The sequence below is a fragment of the Schistocerca cancellata genome, chromosome 7 (assembly GCF_023864275.1).
Source record: "Schistocerca cancellata isolate TAMUIC-IGC-003103 chromosome 7, iqSchCanc2.1, whole genome shotgun sequence".
In the NCBI taxonomy this organism is placed as follows: Eukaryota; Metazoa; Arthropoda; class Insecta; order Orthoptera; family Acrididae; genus Schistocerca; species Schistocerca cancellata.
In genome coordinates, this window is record NC_064632.1 from 375,374,011 (window position 1) to 375,388,824 (window position 14,814).

Here is a 14,814-nt window from a genome sequence, read left to right on the forward strand (position 1 = left end):
ATACCAGCCCTGTAACTGGCAAAAAAACATACACCACTATCAAAGGGAGATGATGATGATGATGATGATGATGATGATGATGGAGGACGCTCAACTGCGAGGTTAACTGCACCCGTACAAATCCCCAACCTTTGCTCAACCCAATCTCACCACCTTCATGAATGATGAGGAAACAATGAGGACAACACAAACACCCAGTCACCTCCAGCCAGGTGAAAATCCCTTACCCACTGGGAATCGAACCTGGGACCCAGTGCTCGGGAAGCAAGAATGCATCCGCGAGAATGCATCCGTGAGATCACGAGCTGTGGACTCAAAGGGAGAGCCACCTCTGAAACGACACATCTTATAACAGCTGTTATGTAAACACTATTAGGCCTTTTACATCAGCATGACTACCACACAGAGGCTGAACAGGCATAGGCAAAGGGTGTATATAGGCAACACACAATATCCCGCTGCAGAGCACGCTCTACAACATTACCCTCATGACCTTGGTGCCTGTTTCACTACATGCGCTATCTTGATTTTTTTCCGCAGACACTAGTTTCTCAGAACTTCACATGTGGGAAGTAGCACTATAACATGTCCTTGGTTCTCGCCACCCACCTGGCCTTAATTTACATTAATTCCTTCTGCCTCATCATTTCATCACAGTAACTACTCCTTTCTTCACTACATTTTACTTTTGTACCTGTCGTTTCCTGACCTGTCTATTTTTCGCTGTCCCCCCCTCCCACCTGCGTTACAAACAATGCACTTAGCTTTTCAGTCTTATTAACTCATGCAAAATGTTTTAGTAGTACTGTCTGTCTTGCATATTACCCTGTTTCCCACCTGTAAGATCTCAGGTTTTCAAATCTCATCTGGTGCAGTCCACAACTATCAGCCTTTCCTTCTCATTCTGTCCAGAAGTCTCCCCTTACCTGGCGTTCTGGGCAAATTTTCTGAACTGTACCCTTTTTCCTAAACCTCTCTAGTCCTTTTCCTTCATCCCTCTTCCTTCCCCATTAACTCTTCTGCTAGAAGTAGGAGCCCCCCCCCCCCCCTCTCTCTCTCTCTCTCTCTCTCTCTCTCTCTCTCTCTCTCTGTGTGTGTGTGTGTGTGTGTGTGTGTGTGTGTGTGTGTGTGTGTGTGTGTGTAGGCGCGCGCGCGCGTCAACATCGGCAAGAAATCTGAAGTAGTTAATGTCTACTACATCACTAATACGCAACACACGCAACAAATGTCCCAACGTAATTCCCTGGGGGCATGCTAAAAACTTGTTATTGCTCTTGGCACACAGCATTTTGTGCCACTTGGGACAACTGCCCCACCAGTGCTGGCATTTGTCTAGCGCAAACTTATTTAATCAATCTATATCAATTAATTGTTTATTTGTCAATACATTAATTGTCTATTGTTTATTTACATTACTAAGAAGCTGTAATATCTTTTTGAATACAAACCTCACACTGTCTAGGCCAAGTCTTTCTGCTACATCATCCACCCAATGCCCAAGGCTCTCACCATTGCGGGCTGCTTGTAGTTCTGCACCGGCACCAACCCCTACTCCTACACCACCTTCTGAAGGTGGCAAATGCAGCATGGCCCTTGTTGCTGTATCTACTAGACTCGGCCAGTCCATCTGACGGGCATCTGGCAGTGGTAGCGACAGGGGCTCCGTTTTTGATCCACTACCAGTGCTGACTGTTCCTCCGACAGTTATCTGTCGTCGATACACTGGAATGCTACAATGATGACAGCTATTAAGGCATACACAGTAGCATGAGAAAAATCAACATACATTTTAATTACATTAAAAAGTAATTTCACCTTCTCACTTTCATTAATGTGCCAAAGCACTCTTTACAACAATTTGTGTAATTTGTGGCTTCAAAGAGGAAACAAAGTAAAAAATGCATCAGAGACATATCATTCGCCAGTTTCTCACACATTGTTGTCACCTAATGTGCAGCTTAGAAAAACAATGAACACTGCATGAAAATTTTGAGTTTTTCACATGCTTCTCATGTCCTCTAAAGCACCCATGGAACCCCCAGTTTCCAGCAGTACAGCAACCGTCCAATGGTAAAATTGCTTCAGCTACCTTCAGGACAACATGTAACTATGTAAGATGTCAGTAGTTCATTCAATGAACAAACTGAAGACATGAGTGGAAATAGATAGCAACGTAAGGATATTGTGCAGCCTGAAGCAGAAGTTCTGGTGCGTGGGGGGAGAGAGAGAGAGAGAGAGAGAGAGAGAGAGAGAGAGAGAGAGAGAGAGAGAGAGAGAGGGAGAGAGAGAGAGGGGGGGGGCTTAGAATGGGGCTGACTTTATTTGATGTCTCTGATGTGTTTCAGATAATTCACAGACAAATGTTTCACCATCTTTAACATTCACTAAAGAAAACTATGGAAGAAATATACACTAACCAAAGGTGACATATTTCAAGATTGTTGTTGGTTCCTACAAGATTCAATCACTGTCCACCAACAGTATGTGGCAAACCAGCACTAGTTTTTGTTTCACTAGCTACAAATCTAGATTTCACATGTCATATGTCAAAATAAACACACTTAAGAGATTGCAATACTAGCTCTCCAATGAGAGAAACTCATGGAGAACCATATATTTATCATCTAACTGCAAAATATTATTATTATTATTATTATTATTATTATTATTATTATTATTATTGTGTTAGAGACTTGTCTAACAAACAAACATTTTTTTATTACTATTCTTTTTGTCTTTGTCTCGGGGCATACCTGTCATCTCTATCGCGGGGAATGATCTTGTTGTCAGTCGGTGCTGGACTTGACGCCGTACTAGCATTCGAGATAACTGTAGCTGGTCTTGCCGTGGTAAGTATTACTTCACGTTCACGTTCTCGGTCTCTGTCACGACTGTGGTCACGATCTCTCTCTCGTTCCCGTTCACATTCTGGCTCAGCTTTGTTTACACAAAGCTTCTCCTGGTCATCAACAAGCAGTATGAATGCACAGGAAACATAAAATACAAACCACAGTATGAAATAAAAAGTATTTTTGAAGGAGCATCTAATTGCTTGGGGGCCAAAAAAGGAACAATTTGAGACTTGTTGAGAGACAAAACTTCGAAATTATATTCAAATCTCTCACTTTTATAATTTTAAAAATACAATTACCTAAGGAATGAAAAACTACAGGTGAAAAGCTAACACTAGCCTACTTTTCCATGTATTGTGCTGTAGGAATTTTTATACATTTCAAAGACTTCAGTGTGTTTTCAAATTTGCATGCTTTCAAATTTGTATTTCTGTCAAATCTGACCTTAAAGTTACTCCTCTAGGGAGCCAGAAAATAGGTATCACTCATGTACCAATGATATTTTTTGCAGTCATTTTCAACAAGTGATACAAAATAAGTATTCATTGTGATACGCAATGGCTAATTTAAAAACAAAAATATTATTTCTCGAGATGCCATATGTTTACTTTTTGCAAGAAAACACCTGTTATACTACTTGATGTGGAAATTTTAGGACGGGAAGCAATACGCAGCAAAGACAAATTATACTGAAAAACCATAAACAGTATAATAAGTCAGTGTTTGTAAACTTAAACACTGATGTTTATCATTAACAATTCTGTTTACCTTCCTCATATATAGTACAGGCCAATCTGAAATGAATACAGCAATTACCAACAAACATCTGTACCGATTTAATGCATTGCACTATACCGATATGAGTTACAGAGAATGTAGAAGAAAATTCAAAATTTTGATTGCTGTGCAAGACTGAGCACTGCCAAATTGGGGTATGGAGGGTTGTACATTTTTAAATCACCATCTTTCAACCCACTGAATTTAGCCACCTTCATCTGTGGAGCTAACAGCCATGTATACATCATCATCATCATCATCATCATCATCATCATCATCATCATCATCTACTACTACTAAACAATAAAACATGGTGGCTGCAGTAATAGTACAAAGTTGCTTCAGCATATTATTATACCATGTCAATTGCACACTTGAGGTAGATAAACTGATTATACCTTTTCAGGATTATCTTCATAGTCTGGATTAATTAGCCTCATTAGTTCTTCTTGCAAAGAACTTGAGGTAAGACCAGAACTAGCACGGTGCTCTCTGTCTGTCCGAGACCTTGGTGTTACTCCAGGCCTGAGCCGTGCCTCTCCAGGGCCTGGGTGGTTCCCAGTTGCATTTGCTGGACGAGGGCTGAGGTTTCGACTGCTTCCACTGCTGGCATTGGTTTGCTGAGACTGCTGCTGGCGCCGAGGAGTGCGACGAAGACGAGGTGAAACTCCATCGCTGCCACCACCGGACAGGTCATCTGCCAAAATTCATAACCAATCGGAATCATAAACCAGTAGTGAAAACAAAGATGGAGACTTTACATGACAATGTACGATACATCAATTCATTTAATGTTAATAATCACTCCACTAGTGATATTTTTGAAATGATCCACAGAAAAATCAATTATACAGCTCCAACACAAAGTCCACATTATGATAAAAATAAATGGAAACATATGACATATAGTCACTGAAGCATAAATTATCTTGTGTGTATCTGACAGGACTTATTTGCGTAAAATAATTTTAGTCAACATACAACAAAAAACAAGAAAAAATGCACCCCCTCACACCGTCTCAAACAGTACGCCTAGGCTCCACAATATAGGGTAATGAAAATTAATTATAAATGAAGAAGGAAGTTAATGCTGATGATAAGTATACACTGAGAAGAAAGCTATAGAAGGCACTGGCAGTGAAAACTGCTACAAATTGGATGAATGAATACAGGATTAATTGATAACTTAAGTTGAACAAAACTTGTTTTGTATCCCACTAATCATATACAGCTGTACATATCAGTACCATTTTTTCTGTTATATTGTATTGGTGTAAAAATTATTGTAAGTACAGCACTATCTGATAAATCTTCTGTACACAAACCAGACTCATTGTAAATATGTATCTTGAGATGAATAAATCACAATTCACTCTCAAAGAACTATAGAAGAAAATGTTAAACAGTTTAAACATAGATTTTGATTTCTAGAACCTAGAGCTTATCAAGACACTTCAGTGTCCATATATTGGTGAATAAACAATTCTGCTGACAAAGTAAGGAAAACTAAATTTCACAATAATTGTCCCCAATTTATTTTCATTTTCCCTCCCCTTAGAATAGTTTTCTATGGCTTGTTGGTCTTATGAGGAAATTATCTTCCATAATTCATACAATGATTTGATCAAATCCTTCAGTTTTATAGTTTCAACAGTGTCGTGTACCTATGCATTCCCCATTTTTATGACTTTGAATCTTTATGAAAACGCTTATAGAAATAGCAACAATGGGAAACAATTGGTGGTGATCACACGAATATGAAGAGCAAGAGAAATCACTAATGAAAGAATTTCTGACAATGAAAAACTTTTGTCAAAACTGTGACTGAAAGCTGCTCTTCTACAATGTGGGGGCACTCACAGTGTGTAGAGAATATCACACAGATTTCTGCTCTCACAATAAAAAAAAAATTCCACATAATAAAACTTCTGACTTTACAGACAGAGCTGAAAATATAGAAGGGCAAACATGAAACAATCATTCGGCATTACTGCCCGGGGGAAACTGTGTAAAGTTGTTCAGCCACCTGATGCAAGTCTTTCTATTTGATGCCACTTTGGCGGCTTATGGCAAAACAAACACTAGTCCCAAAGCAAAGAAAATTTCCAACCCAATCAGGATCTGAACCTGGGACCCCGTGATCTACAGATATAGCAACACTAACCACTAAACCATGAGATTCTGATTAAATGAAAAACTGACAGATTTTCCATCATCAAAATTTTGTGCACACACTCTGAGAAAGCTTATTTCTGAATATCAAAGCTGTTGCAATATACTGGTGATTGGTGGAGCAGGGACAGATGAACATTTAACTTTTGAGACACTAATACAATTTCCAGTTTTCAAATCTTCCTCCTTTAATCCCAAGTAGTTACATGCATCCAGATCAAATGTCATTAATGCCAGAATATATGTTCATAAGCAATTGCCCATATCACATAAGAATCAAGGTGATTGACACCACTTGCTCTGGTAGGCAACCCTCATCAGGGAACTGCCACTAGATGCCTCAGAGGCAGTGTAATGATTAGTAAAGCTAAAATTCATAACCAGTTCTATGAAAACATATCCAGTGTTAATTGTAAATTATATTATGTTCATTTTAAACAATGTGCAACGTGACCTTTGGAACTTATATAAACAGTAATGGTGGAAGCTAAATTGAGTTAGAATGGCTTCAGTTTTGGGACCAGTCTTTTGGGATATGGTTAGGTGAATATAGGGTTATAATAAGACTGAGGCGCCAAAGAAACTGGATTATGCGTGCTTATTCAAATACAGCAATATGAGAACAGGCAGAATACAGCGCTGCAGTCAGCAACATCTATATAAGATGACAAGTGTGTGGAGCAGTTGTTAGATTGTGTAATCTCCCCACGGAAATTTACCCTCTACCACGCAATAATTAATAATAGTTAATCAAATCATCCACATTTATTCACTTTTAGAAAGTATCTGATCGGATTTCTAGTAATATATGCGCCGACAGCCCGTCGACGCCAAGGTATTTTGCTAGTAAGATTATTCTTTGGAATAACAGAGATACATAGATGTATTCTCCATGATTATTATAGATAGAGAGAGAGGGAGTACAGCTTCGTAAGTATCTGTCAGAAGATTGTCGGGTTGCTAAAAGAGATATTTGCTCTTCTTCTCGCTAAAACGAGCTAGTAAAGTTTGTGCCACTAGCGTGTTATTGGTGGATAGAGAAAAACGGTAAACGAAAATTACGTAAGACTTGGAAACAACAGAAAACGGAACTTGTAATGGAGACGGATTGAATATACTATTTTCCTCAGAAATAAGGTTTGTGACCCTTTTATTCTAGAGTGAATGACGAATGAGTTCTCTGTCTGAATCATTGATGATTGTCTAGGCCCTGTAATTAGTGGGGAAGTTTCAGCTGTGACGAAGAGAGCCTGCAGTCTCCGAGTTTTGATAAAATCGTCCAAAAAGGCTTCGTCCACATCTGAAATTCTAAATCTGTCGTAAAATGAACGAATTGTTCAAACGATCGATTTTTCCCAACTGAATGCAGCGATAACAATAATAACAAATGTAAAGATCTTTTCCAGCAAACCGGCCGCTGAATATTAAGACGAAGGGCTCCACCAGAGATTCTATTGGGCCGATTCCACGTAAATAAAATAATAGATTTAAAACTGTACACAGATAAAGGACAGAGAGAGAGAGAGAGAGAGAGAGAGAGAGAGAGAGAGAGAGAGAGAGAGAGAGCGCAAATGAAACTCGAGAAAATACTCAGAATCCTCAATTAGCATAATTGTTTGCCTGTCTTATCACGGATAAGCCCAAAAGATAAAACAGGAGGCCCTAACTGTTCAAATGGCTCTGAGCACTATGGGACCCAACTGCTGAGGTCATTAGTCCCCTAGAACTTAGAACTAGTTAAACCTAACTAACCTAAGGACATCACAACCATCCATGCCCGAGGCAGGATTCGAACCTGCGACCGTAGCGGTCTTGCGGTTCCAGACTGCAGCGCCTTTAACCGCACGGCCACTTCGGGCGGCGCCCTAACTGTATTGTACCGATTTATGTGTGAGAGTGAAGGGCTAATAAAGGCGACAGTTACACCTCTGTACAGACAAAACATTACACCAAGTTAGCGGCAAGCTGCATTCACATACTTTCATCAATTACAGTAGAATTCATTATAATGGCCAATCCGTGACAGGACACGTTTTTGGACGTTGTTAAAATAATTTTGTTCTCTGTTTCATGTGAACTACGACGAGCCAACTTAGCTGACGCTTGGAAAAGAGAAGAAATACTCGCAGTCACATTCAGGAGATCTACAAATAAGAACATAAACAAGACGCTGGGCGCAGAGAAAAGGCCAGATCTACAATTTTATTATGGAAGCTTACTAGAGTAGATGAAGTATACGCTTTTCTGTTTAGTACTATTGAATATTTGAACGTTGACTAATTGTGTTCATGCTAGATGTAGTTAAACCTGCCCCAGTTGCTTTTATCTGTGTAAGTACAGTAAGAAAGTAGCCACAGAAGTACTCTTGTGTGAAGGGAGATATATAAATATAGTGACAGTAGAATATTTATATGGTTTTAACTAGGGCAATGTTTAAGATGAGTCAAGCAAAGCAGAGCAGCACGCAACAGCCTTCAGCTGTTAGCACTGATAATAATGATGTAGTAAGAAGTGTTGTAGAACCGATCGCTACAGATAGCGCAATAGAACGCCCGGTAGACACGGTGGGAGATGTAACAGCAAGTACGCAACATGGATTAGATCCATTGGTAATTATCATGAGACAGATGCAGATGATAACCGAGAGCATGAATAATTTGAATACGAAATTAGCCTCAGTTACTGAAGAGCAGGAAAATTTGAAAATCGACATTAACACGAAGTTAGCCTCAGTTACTGAAGGGCAAAATGATTTGAATACGAAATTAGCCTCAGTTACTGAAGGGCAGGAAAATTTGAAAGCTGAGATTAAGCAGCAGTTACAAGATAGTTTTTCCGAATTAGAGCAGCGGATAGAGACGAAGACAAAGGAACTTAAAGATCGGGCCGAAGAGACGGAACGAAAATTAACTGCACAAATAGAATTGGTGAAAGCTCAATGTGAGGAATCTACTCACCGTGTATGTGTAGAAATGAAGGAGTATGTGGCTATTAAGATAGATACCGTACGGGAACAGGTGGAAATGGTTCCGCAATTAGTACAAAAGCAAGATGCCATGTCATGTGCAATTGCGCAACTTCCTGAATTGGCACGTACGCAGACTAACCTAAAGGAAAGTGTTGAACATCCGACAGAGCGTCAAGAGGTTATAGACCACCAGATTAATGTATTAACGGGTAAATTATCCGAAATCACATTAGAAAACAAAAGGCTAATGTGTGAAAACGTTGAGCAAAATGTTAAAGCAGCATTCCAGAGTCTATGTGGCAAACAGGAAGAGAATTTGTTTGCGAAAGGACTTTAAGTGCGACAGCAGTTAGATGCTGATTTCGAGCATTGGAAACAAACGATAGAAGAGTCGCTACGTGTTTCACAACAAGGCTCAGAACAAATGAATACAGGCCAGCAGCAGAAGTTGGCAGCGACTATAGAGCCAGTTACTGCACATTCGCACACGATACCGACTTGTGTAAGTAACTCAAATATTAAATTGCCACGAGCTAGTTGTTCGCGTGAAGTTTTATCTGAAGGAGATTACGAAAGCCTTTGCCATGCTGAAGAAAAAATGATAAAGCATCGGCAATTCCAGATTTTTAACACTGACAAAAGGGGGGTCCATCCGATTGTTTTTATTCGAAGTTTCAGAGGAGTGCTACCCAGAAATTGGTCGGAATGGCAGAAGATCAGTTTCGTGACAGGATATATACAAGGTTCGGGGGCGATCTGGGCCTCGGACATGACTTCTGTTTGCTCAACATATGACGATTTTGAGAAAGCGTTTTTAGCAAAGTTCTGGTCAGAAGGGGTACAGGAACGCCTAAGGCAGGAGGTGCTCTATCCGGAGCCTTTCTCCTTTTCAAAAGGAAGCCTTAGGAAGTATTTTGAAAAATATATAAATAAAACTAGATACTGGGATAGACCTATGCCCTTGCCAGACATAATAAACATACTTAAGGCAAGACTACCAACTAGCATCCGGAATCAATTAATCTACGGCAACAATAAAGACTTGGAGTCGTTCCTCACGACGTTAGACCATATAGATATTATCGAAGAGAACAACCAAAAAGCCCGTAATAACAGATTCCAATATAGGGAGATAGAACCTCCTCCAAATGGTAGGCAAGGGAATGCAGAGAGATCGCTAAATAGTGGAGAAACCCCTCAAAATCTCGATAGTAATACTGGCAATACTCTTGCGAGGGGCTATCCAAGGAACAACAGGAATGGGAAAAGATACAATCCCGTGTGGGTGAACGAAAGGAATTTCAGACCTCAAGCCTGGAACAATAACAGTAATAGAAAGTGGAATCAACCGGGGGGAATAAACTCAAATAACCAACATCAGTGGGGACGGACATCTGCAAATCAACCAGTAATTACTGAAGTGACGGAAGATGTCAACCACCAGGCGAATCAAAATTCAACAAACTTGTAAGGACCCACTCGTGCCCCGGAGGAGCGGTCAACAATTGGTTGAGGGGCAACAGGATATGTGTGCCCATGCTAACGTATAATGATGGACGATTACTGGCAGATGAATTGACAGAGGACTTAGAACCCCAAGATGAGGATAAGGAACAGGTGGCAGTAGCCGAAGTGCAAGTCATTTTGGAGACTGTACCTATAGTGGCGGTTTTAGACACAGCTGCAACCACAAATGTTATTTCGGAGGCTCTATTCAACAAGATCAGAAATATAAGACGAGTACCAATTTTTCCAGTTCAAAATTGCAGAATAATAGGCGCCGTTGGGGCTAGATCGGCTAATGTAAAAGTGCAGTCACTACTTAGTGTAGAAGTCGGAAATGTAGCAATATTAAGCACATTCCTTGTTGTGAAAAATTTGGTGGTAGACTGCATTATCGGAGTCGACAGCCTACGTCAATACGGATGCAGAATAGATTTTAAAACAGGAAAAATTTGGTTAACTGTAAATAAACAAGAAATTGAGTTGGACTTGTTGAAAAAAGAAAGCCTTACCAGAAAATATAATAGTGGGATCAGTGTGCAAGTAATCAGGATGGCACAAAATTCTAAACAGCACGTAAATAATGACTTCCAAGTCAAAGGAGATTTCGGTCAATTAGTGTATGAGAAGTTAAATGAATCCGACTGCATTATTGAAGATCAGAAGAAGCAGCTCAAAGAATTATTATTAGCGTATGAAAACGTGTTTGATGAAAGGCCAGGAGTTATTAAGGGATACATATGCCATCTCTACGTTAAGCCGCACGAAACGTATTGTAGAACTTTTTATCCTGTTCCCTGGAGGTTAAAGGCTCAAGTTCAAAAGGAAATAGATCGCATGTTGAAATGGGGTTTGATCGAACCCTCTACAAGCCCATACTGCTCCCCATTGTTGGTCGTGCCAAAAGCAAATGGGACTGTGAGACTGGTACTCGACGCCAGAGAAATAAATAAAATCATAATTCCAGTGAGAACACATCCGGAAAACATAGACGAACTTATACAACGGTTCCAGGATGTCCAATATTTGACGAGCATTGATTTGCGGAGTTCTTATTGGCAAGTCAAGCTGGATGAATTATCAAGGAAATATACGGCTTTCATTTATTCTGGAAGAAGTTACCAATTTACTGTAGTTCCTTTCGGACTCAACATTAGTGTTGGAATCTTTATAGCAGCTCTAGATTATGCACTAGGCCCAGAACTAAGAAGCAGGATAACAGTGTTTGTTGATGATTTGCTTATAGCATCGAAGACTTGGGAGGAGCATATTACCTTACTGAGTCGGGTGTTGAACGTGTTCAAAACCATGGGAATAACTGCTAACCTACAGAAATCCCATTTTTCACTAAACAGAATCAAGTTCCTGGGGCATATAATTGACGCAAAGGGAATTTTACCAACCAAGGAGAAGCTAATTGCGATTAGTAAGTTTCCAACACCCAGAAATAGGAGGCAATTAAAAGGGTTTATGGGTCTTGCCTCATTTTTTAGAAGATTTATAACAAATCAGGCGATGAACGCAGCAGCTCTAAATAGTTTGCTGAAGAAGGATGTGCCCTGGCTCTGGACATTAGAGTGTCAAGAAGCATTCGAAGAGATAAAGAAGCAATTAGTAAACGCACCGCTTTTGTACCATCCGGACATGCAAGAAGAATTTTACTTGTCAACAGATTCGTCGAATGTGGGTCTTGGAGCGTGCCTATTCCAAGTACGTAAGATAAATGGACAACTTACCTTCTGTCCTATTGCGTTTGCTAGTCGTGTTTTGTCCAACTGTGAACGAACTTACACGACGACAGAATTAGAGGCTCTTGCGGTCGTCTGGGGATTTAAAAAATTTCATTATTATCTATATGGGTCAAAGACTATCGTATATTGCGATCATCAATCATTAACGTTTCTACAAACGTGTAAACTGTTACACCCTAGACTCGCTAGATGGACTCTCGCTCTGCAACAATACCAGTTTAAGATCGTACATGTCTCAGGGCAGCAAAACATTATTGCTGACGCTCTATCAAGGTCACCGCAGGGTTTAACCAAAGAGATTGAAATAAATAATAACTTAGAATTCCCTGTATTGCTGCTGCAGGAAAATCCATTTAAGACGTACTACGTCAATTTGTGTGCGCATATGGCCCAGTTACAGAAAAGAGATGCTCAATGGGGAAGTGTCATTCAAAGATTACAACAGCAACCTTCGGATCAGATGGCAAATTATTACAAGCTGGTAAATGGCGTATTATTTTTCCGCTGCGGAAGGCCAAACAAAGTCCGTTGGTGTGTTTGTATACCTGAGGCGCAAATAGAAAAACTTGTATGGTTCACTCATTTAACCTGGGGACATTTCGGTGCGACAAAATGTGCAGACAAGATAAGTGGGTATTGTTATTTTCCCAACATAAAGCACAGAGTGCATGAGGTCTTAAAGAGATGCATATCTGTCAAAAAACAAAGCCGGATTCAAAAGGGACTAAGCACCCATTATGCTCTATATTAGTCCAAGAACCAAAAGAATTAATTTCGTGTGATCTGTGTGGACCGTTACCTACTTCTAGAGGTGGTGTTAAATATGTGTTGGCATTTCTCGATGTGTGTACGAAATACGTAAAGCTATACCCGATAAAGGCGGCTACAGCCAAAGTAATTGTATTAAGATTGATAAGGGATTATCTTCCACATGTTGGTACACCTAAGGCGATCATAACAGATAATGCTAAAATATTCACGGGACTCCGATGGAAACAGACTTTGTCTCAAGTCGGTGTGAAACACATACTAACATCATTTTACCACCCACAAGGCAATTTGGTTGAGAGGATTTTTAGAGAATTCAATCGATTTATGAGGACGTATTGCCATAATAAGCAGACTGCGTGGGCAAATTATGTGGAAGAGTTTGAGCAGATATACAATAACATGCCCCACTCCTCAACTGGATATACACCTCGTGAATTGATGTTCGAAGCAAAAGAGGAAAACTTCTGGACTGACCATATGCCCAAAACTCAGGAAACTGAGATGCCTTGGGAAGAAAAAATAAGACAAGCTATCATAAATATGACGAAAAAAGCTGATCAGAGAAAACAACAATATGACAAATTAATCAAGAGGGTACAGACATACCATGTCGGAGAGAAGGTACTAGTCAAAAGACATACCAAATCATCCTTAATAAAGAAAAGTATAAAGAAATGGGAGTTACTATATACTGGCCCATACATTATCCTACAAATTCCGAATCCTGGGGCTTATCTGTTAGCATACCCGGGATCGAACAAAATAAAAGGATTATTTTCCCATAAAGACTTGAAAAAATTTAATGAAGATAAGAAGATAGGGAGGAATGGTGTTGCGAGTGACAGGGATGAACGCTCGTAAAAAACAATAAACTGTGTGTGTAGTGTTAGAAAACTTTAAATTGAAATAGTTAATCAGTGACATAGATTATAGAAATAGTGACTAACTATTACTATCAAGTGTTGTAAAGAAGAGAGTGGAGGTAGGCTTCACCTGTGGTTGGGGTGAACATGGAACTTTAGCATTGCTAATGTCATCAAGATTTATAAAGAATCTAACGGACCTTCAAGAAGAATGAAATGTTTCCCGCAAATGACGCTGAATAATCAAAAGAGATTCCGAGTGAATGTCCATATATAATCTCAAGTACACGCTTAGATGTGTAAATGTGTGAAGGGATGTGTTGAGGTAGTGAATAATGAGTAACGGTTAACGCCGCAAAGGTAATTTCCCGCGCAAAACGGTTGACGTCGGCGCGAGAGTTAAAATCGATATAGACGACACAGATATGCTTTGTAAGAGACTCGCACCAAACGCGAGGGTAAACTGATTCATGTTGAACTGTAAAAAGAAAAGGTGTTATAATTAGAAGTTAAGAGTTTTTAATTTATTAATGAACGATTAAAGAAAGTAATATACATAGAAGTAGTAGTTATTTAATGGTTCGTGTTCGTTTGGGAATTTTGTTTGAAAGATCCATTTCCATATATGTGCATGTATGAACGCCGTATGAATCAGTGAATAAATGAAAGAAGTGAATCCGCATTCCTCAATGCTAATAACTTTTACATCACAGCAATCAAGCGGAGAAACAGATGTATTTAGAATAAAAAGTTTTGAGTATAGATAAATTATATGACTTTTCAAGAAAATGATGGATTATGTCTTTGTATAAAAAGAACTACACTTTCCATTATTCGATGATTTGAATCCAAAATCTATTGTAAGTTGAATGAATCCTTTAAATTACGAAGAACAAATTAGTGATAGAAAATATGTCAGAACTTTTGGACTTATAAGCACAAGTGGAGATGCAAAGTCAAAAAAGAGTATTCAAACGAGAGTAAATATGATGATGCTTTTGGGCAACATCATTAGTTAATGGCTAAATTCTTTGAAGTATGTCGTAACAAAAAGGATGCATGAAGCCATAAGGATTTTGCTTTCAAAAAGGAGAATCTTGGACGGTGCAACCTAACCAGTTCTCTTACAGGAAGAGTTTCCCTTTTGGTCATTGCTA

General features: G+C 39.4%; 1 protein-coding gene across 1 annotated transcript in view; it reads right to left on the reverse strand.

The window, feature by feature from the left end:
* Nucleotides 1-14,814, reverse strand: part of LOC126092784 (signal-induced proliferation-associated 1-like protein 1) — a 175,578-nt gene that overhangs the window by 13,157 nt on the left and 147,607 nt on the right. Inside the window, exons 19-21 of the mRNA XM_049908511.1 lie at nt 4,028-4,326; nt 2,754-2,959; nt 1,449-1,730 (exon numbers count right to left, since the gene is read on the reverse strand). Coding sequence (XP_049764468.1) covers nt 1,449-1,730; nt 2,754-2,959; nt 4,028-4,326 — 787 coding nt within the window. The remainder of the gene's footprint in view (nt 1-1,448; nt 1,731-2,753; nt 2,960-4,027; nt 4,327-14,814) is intronic.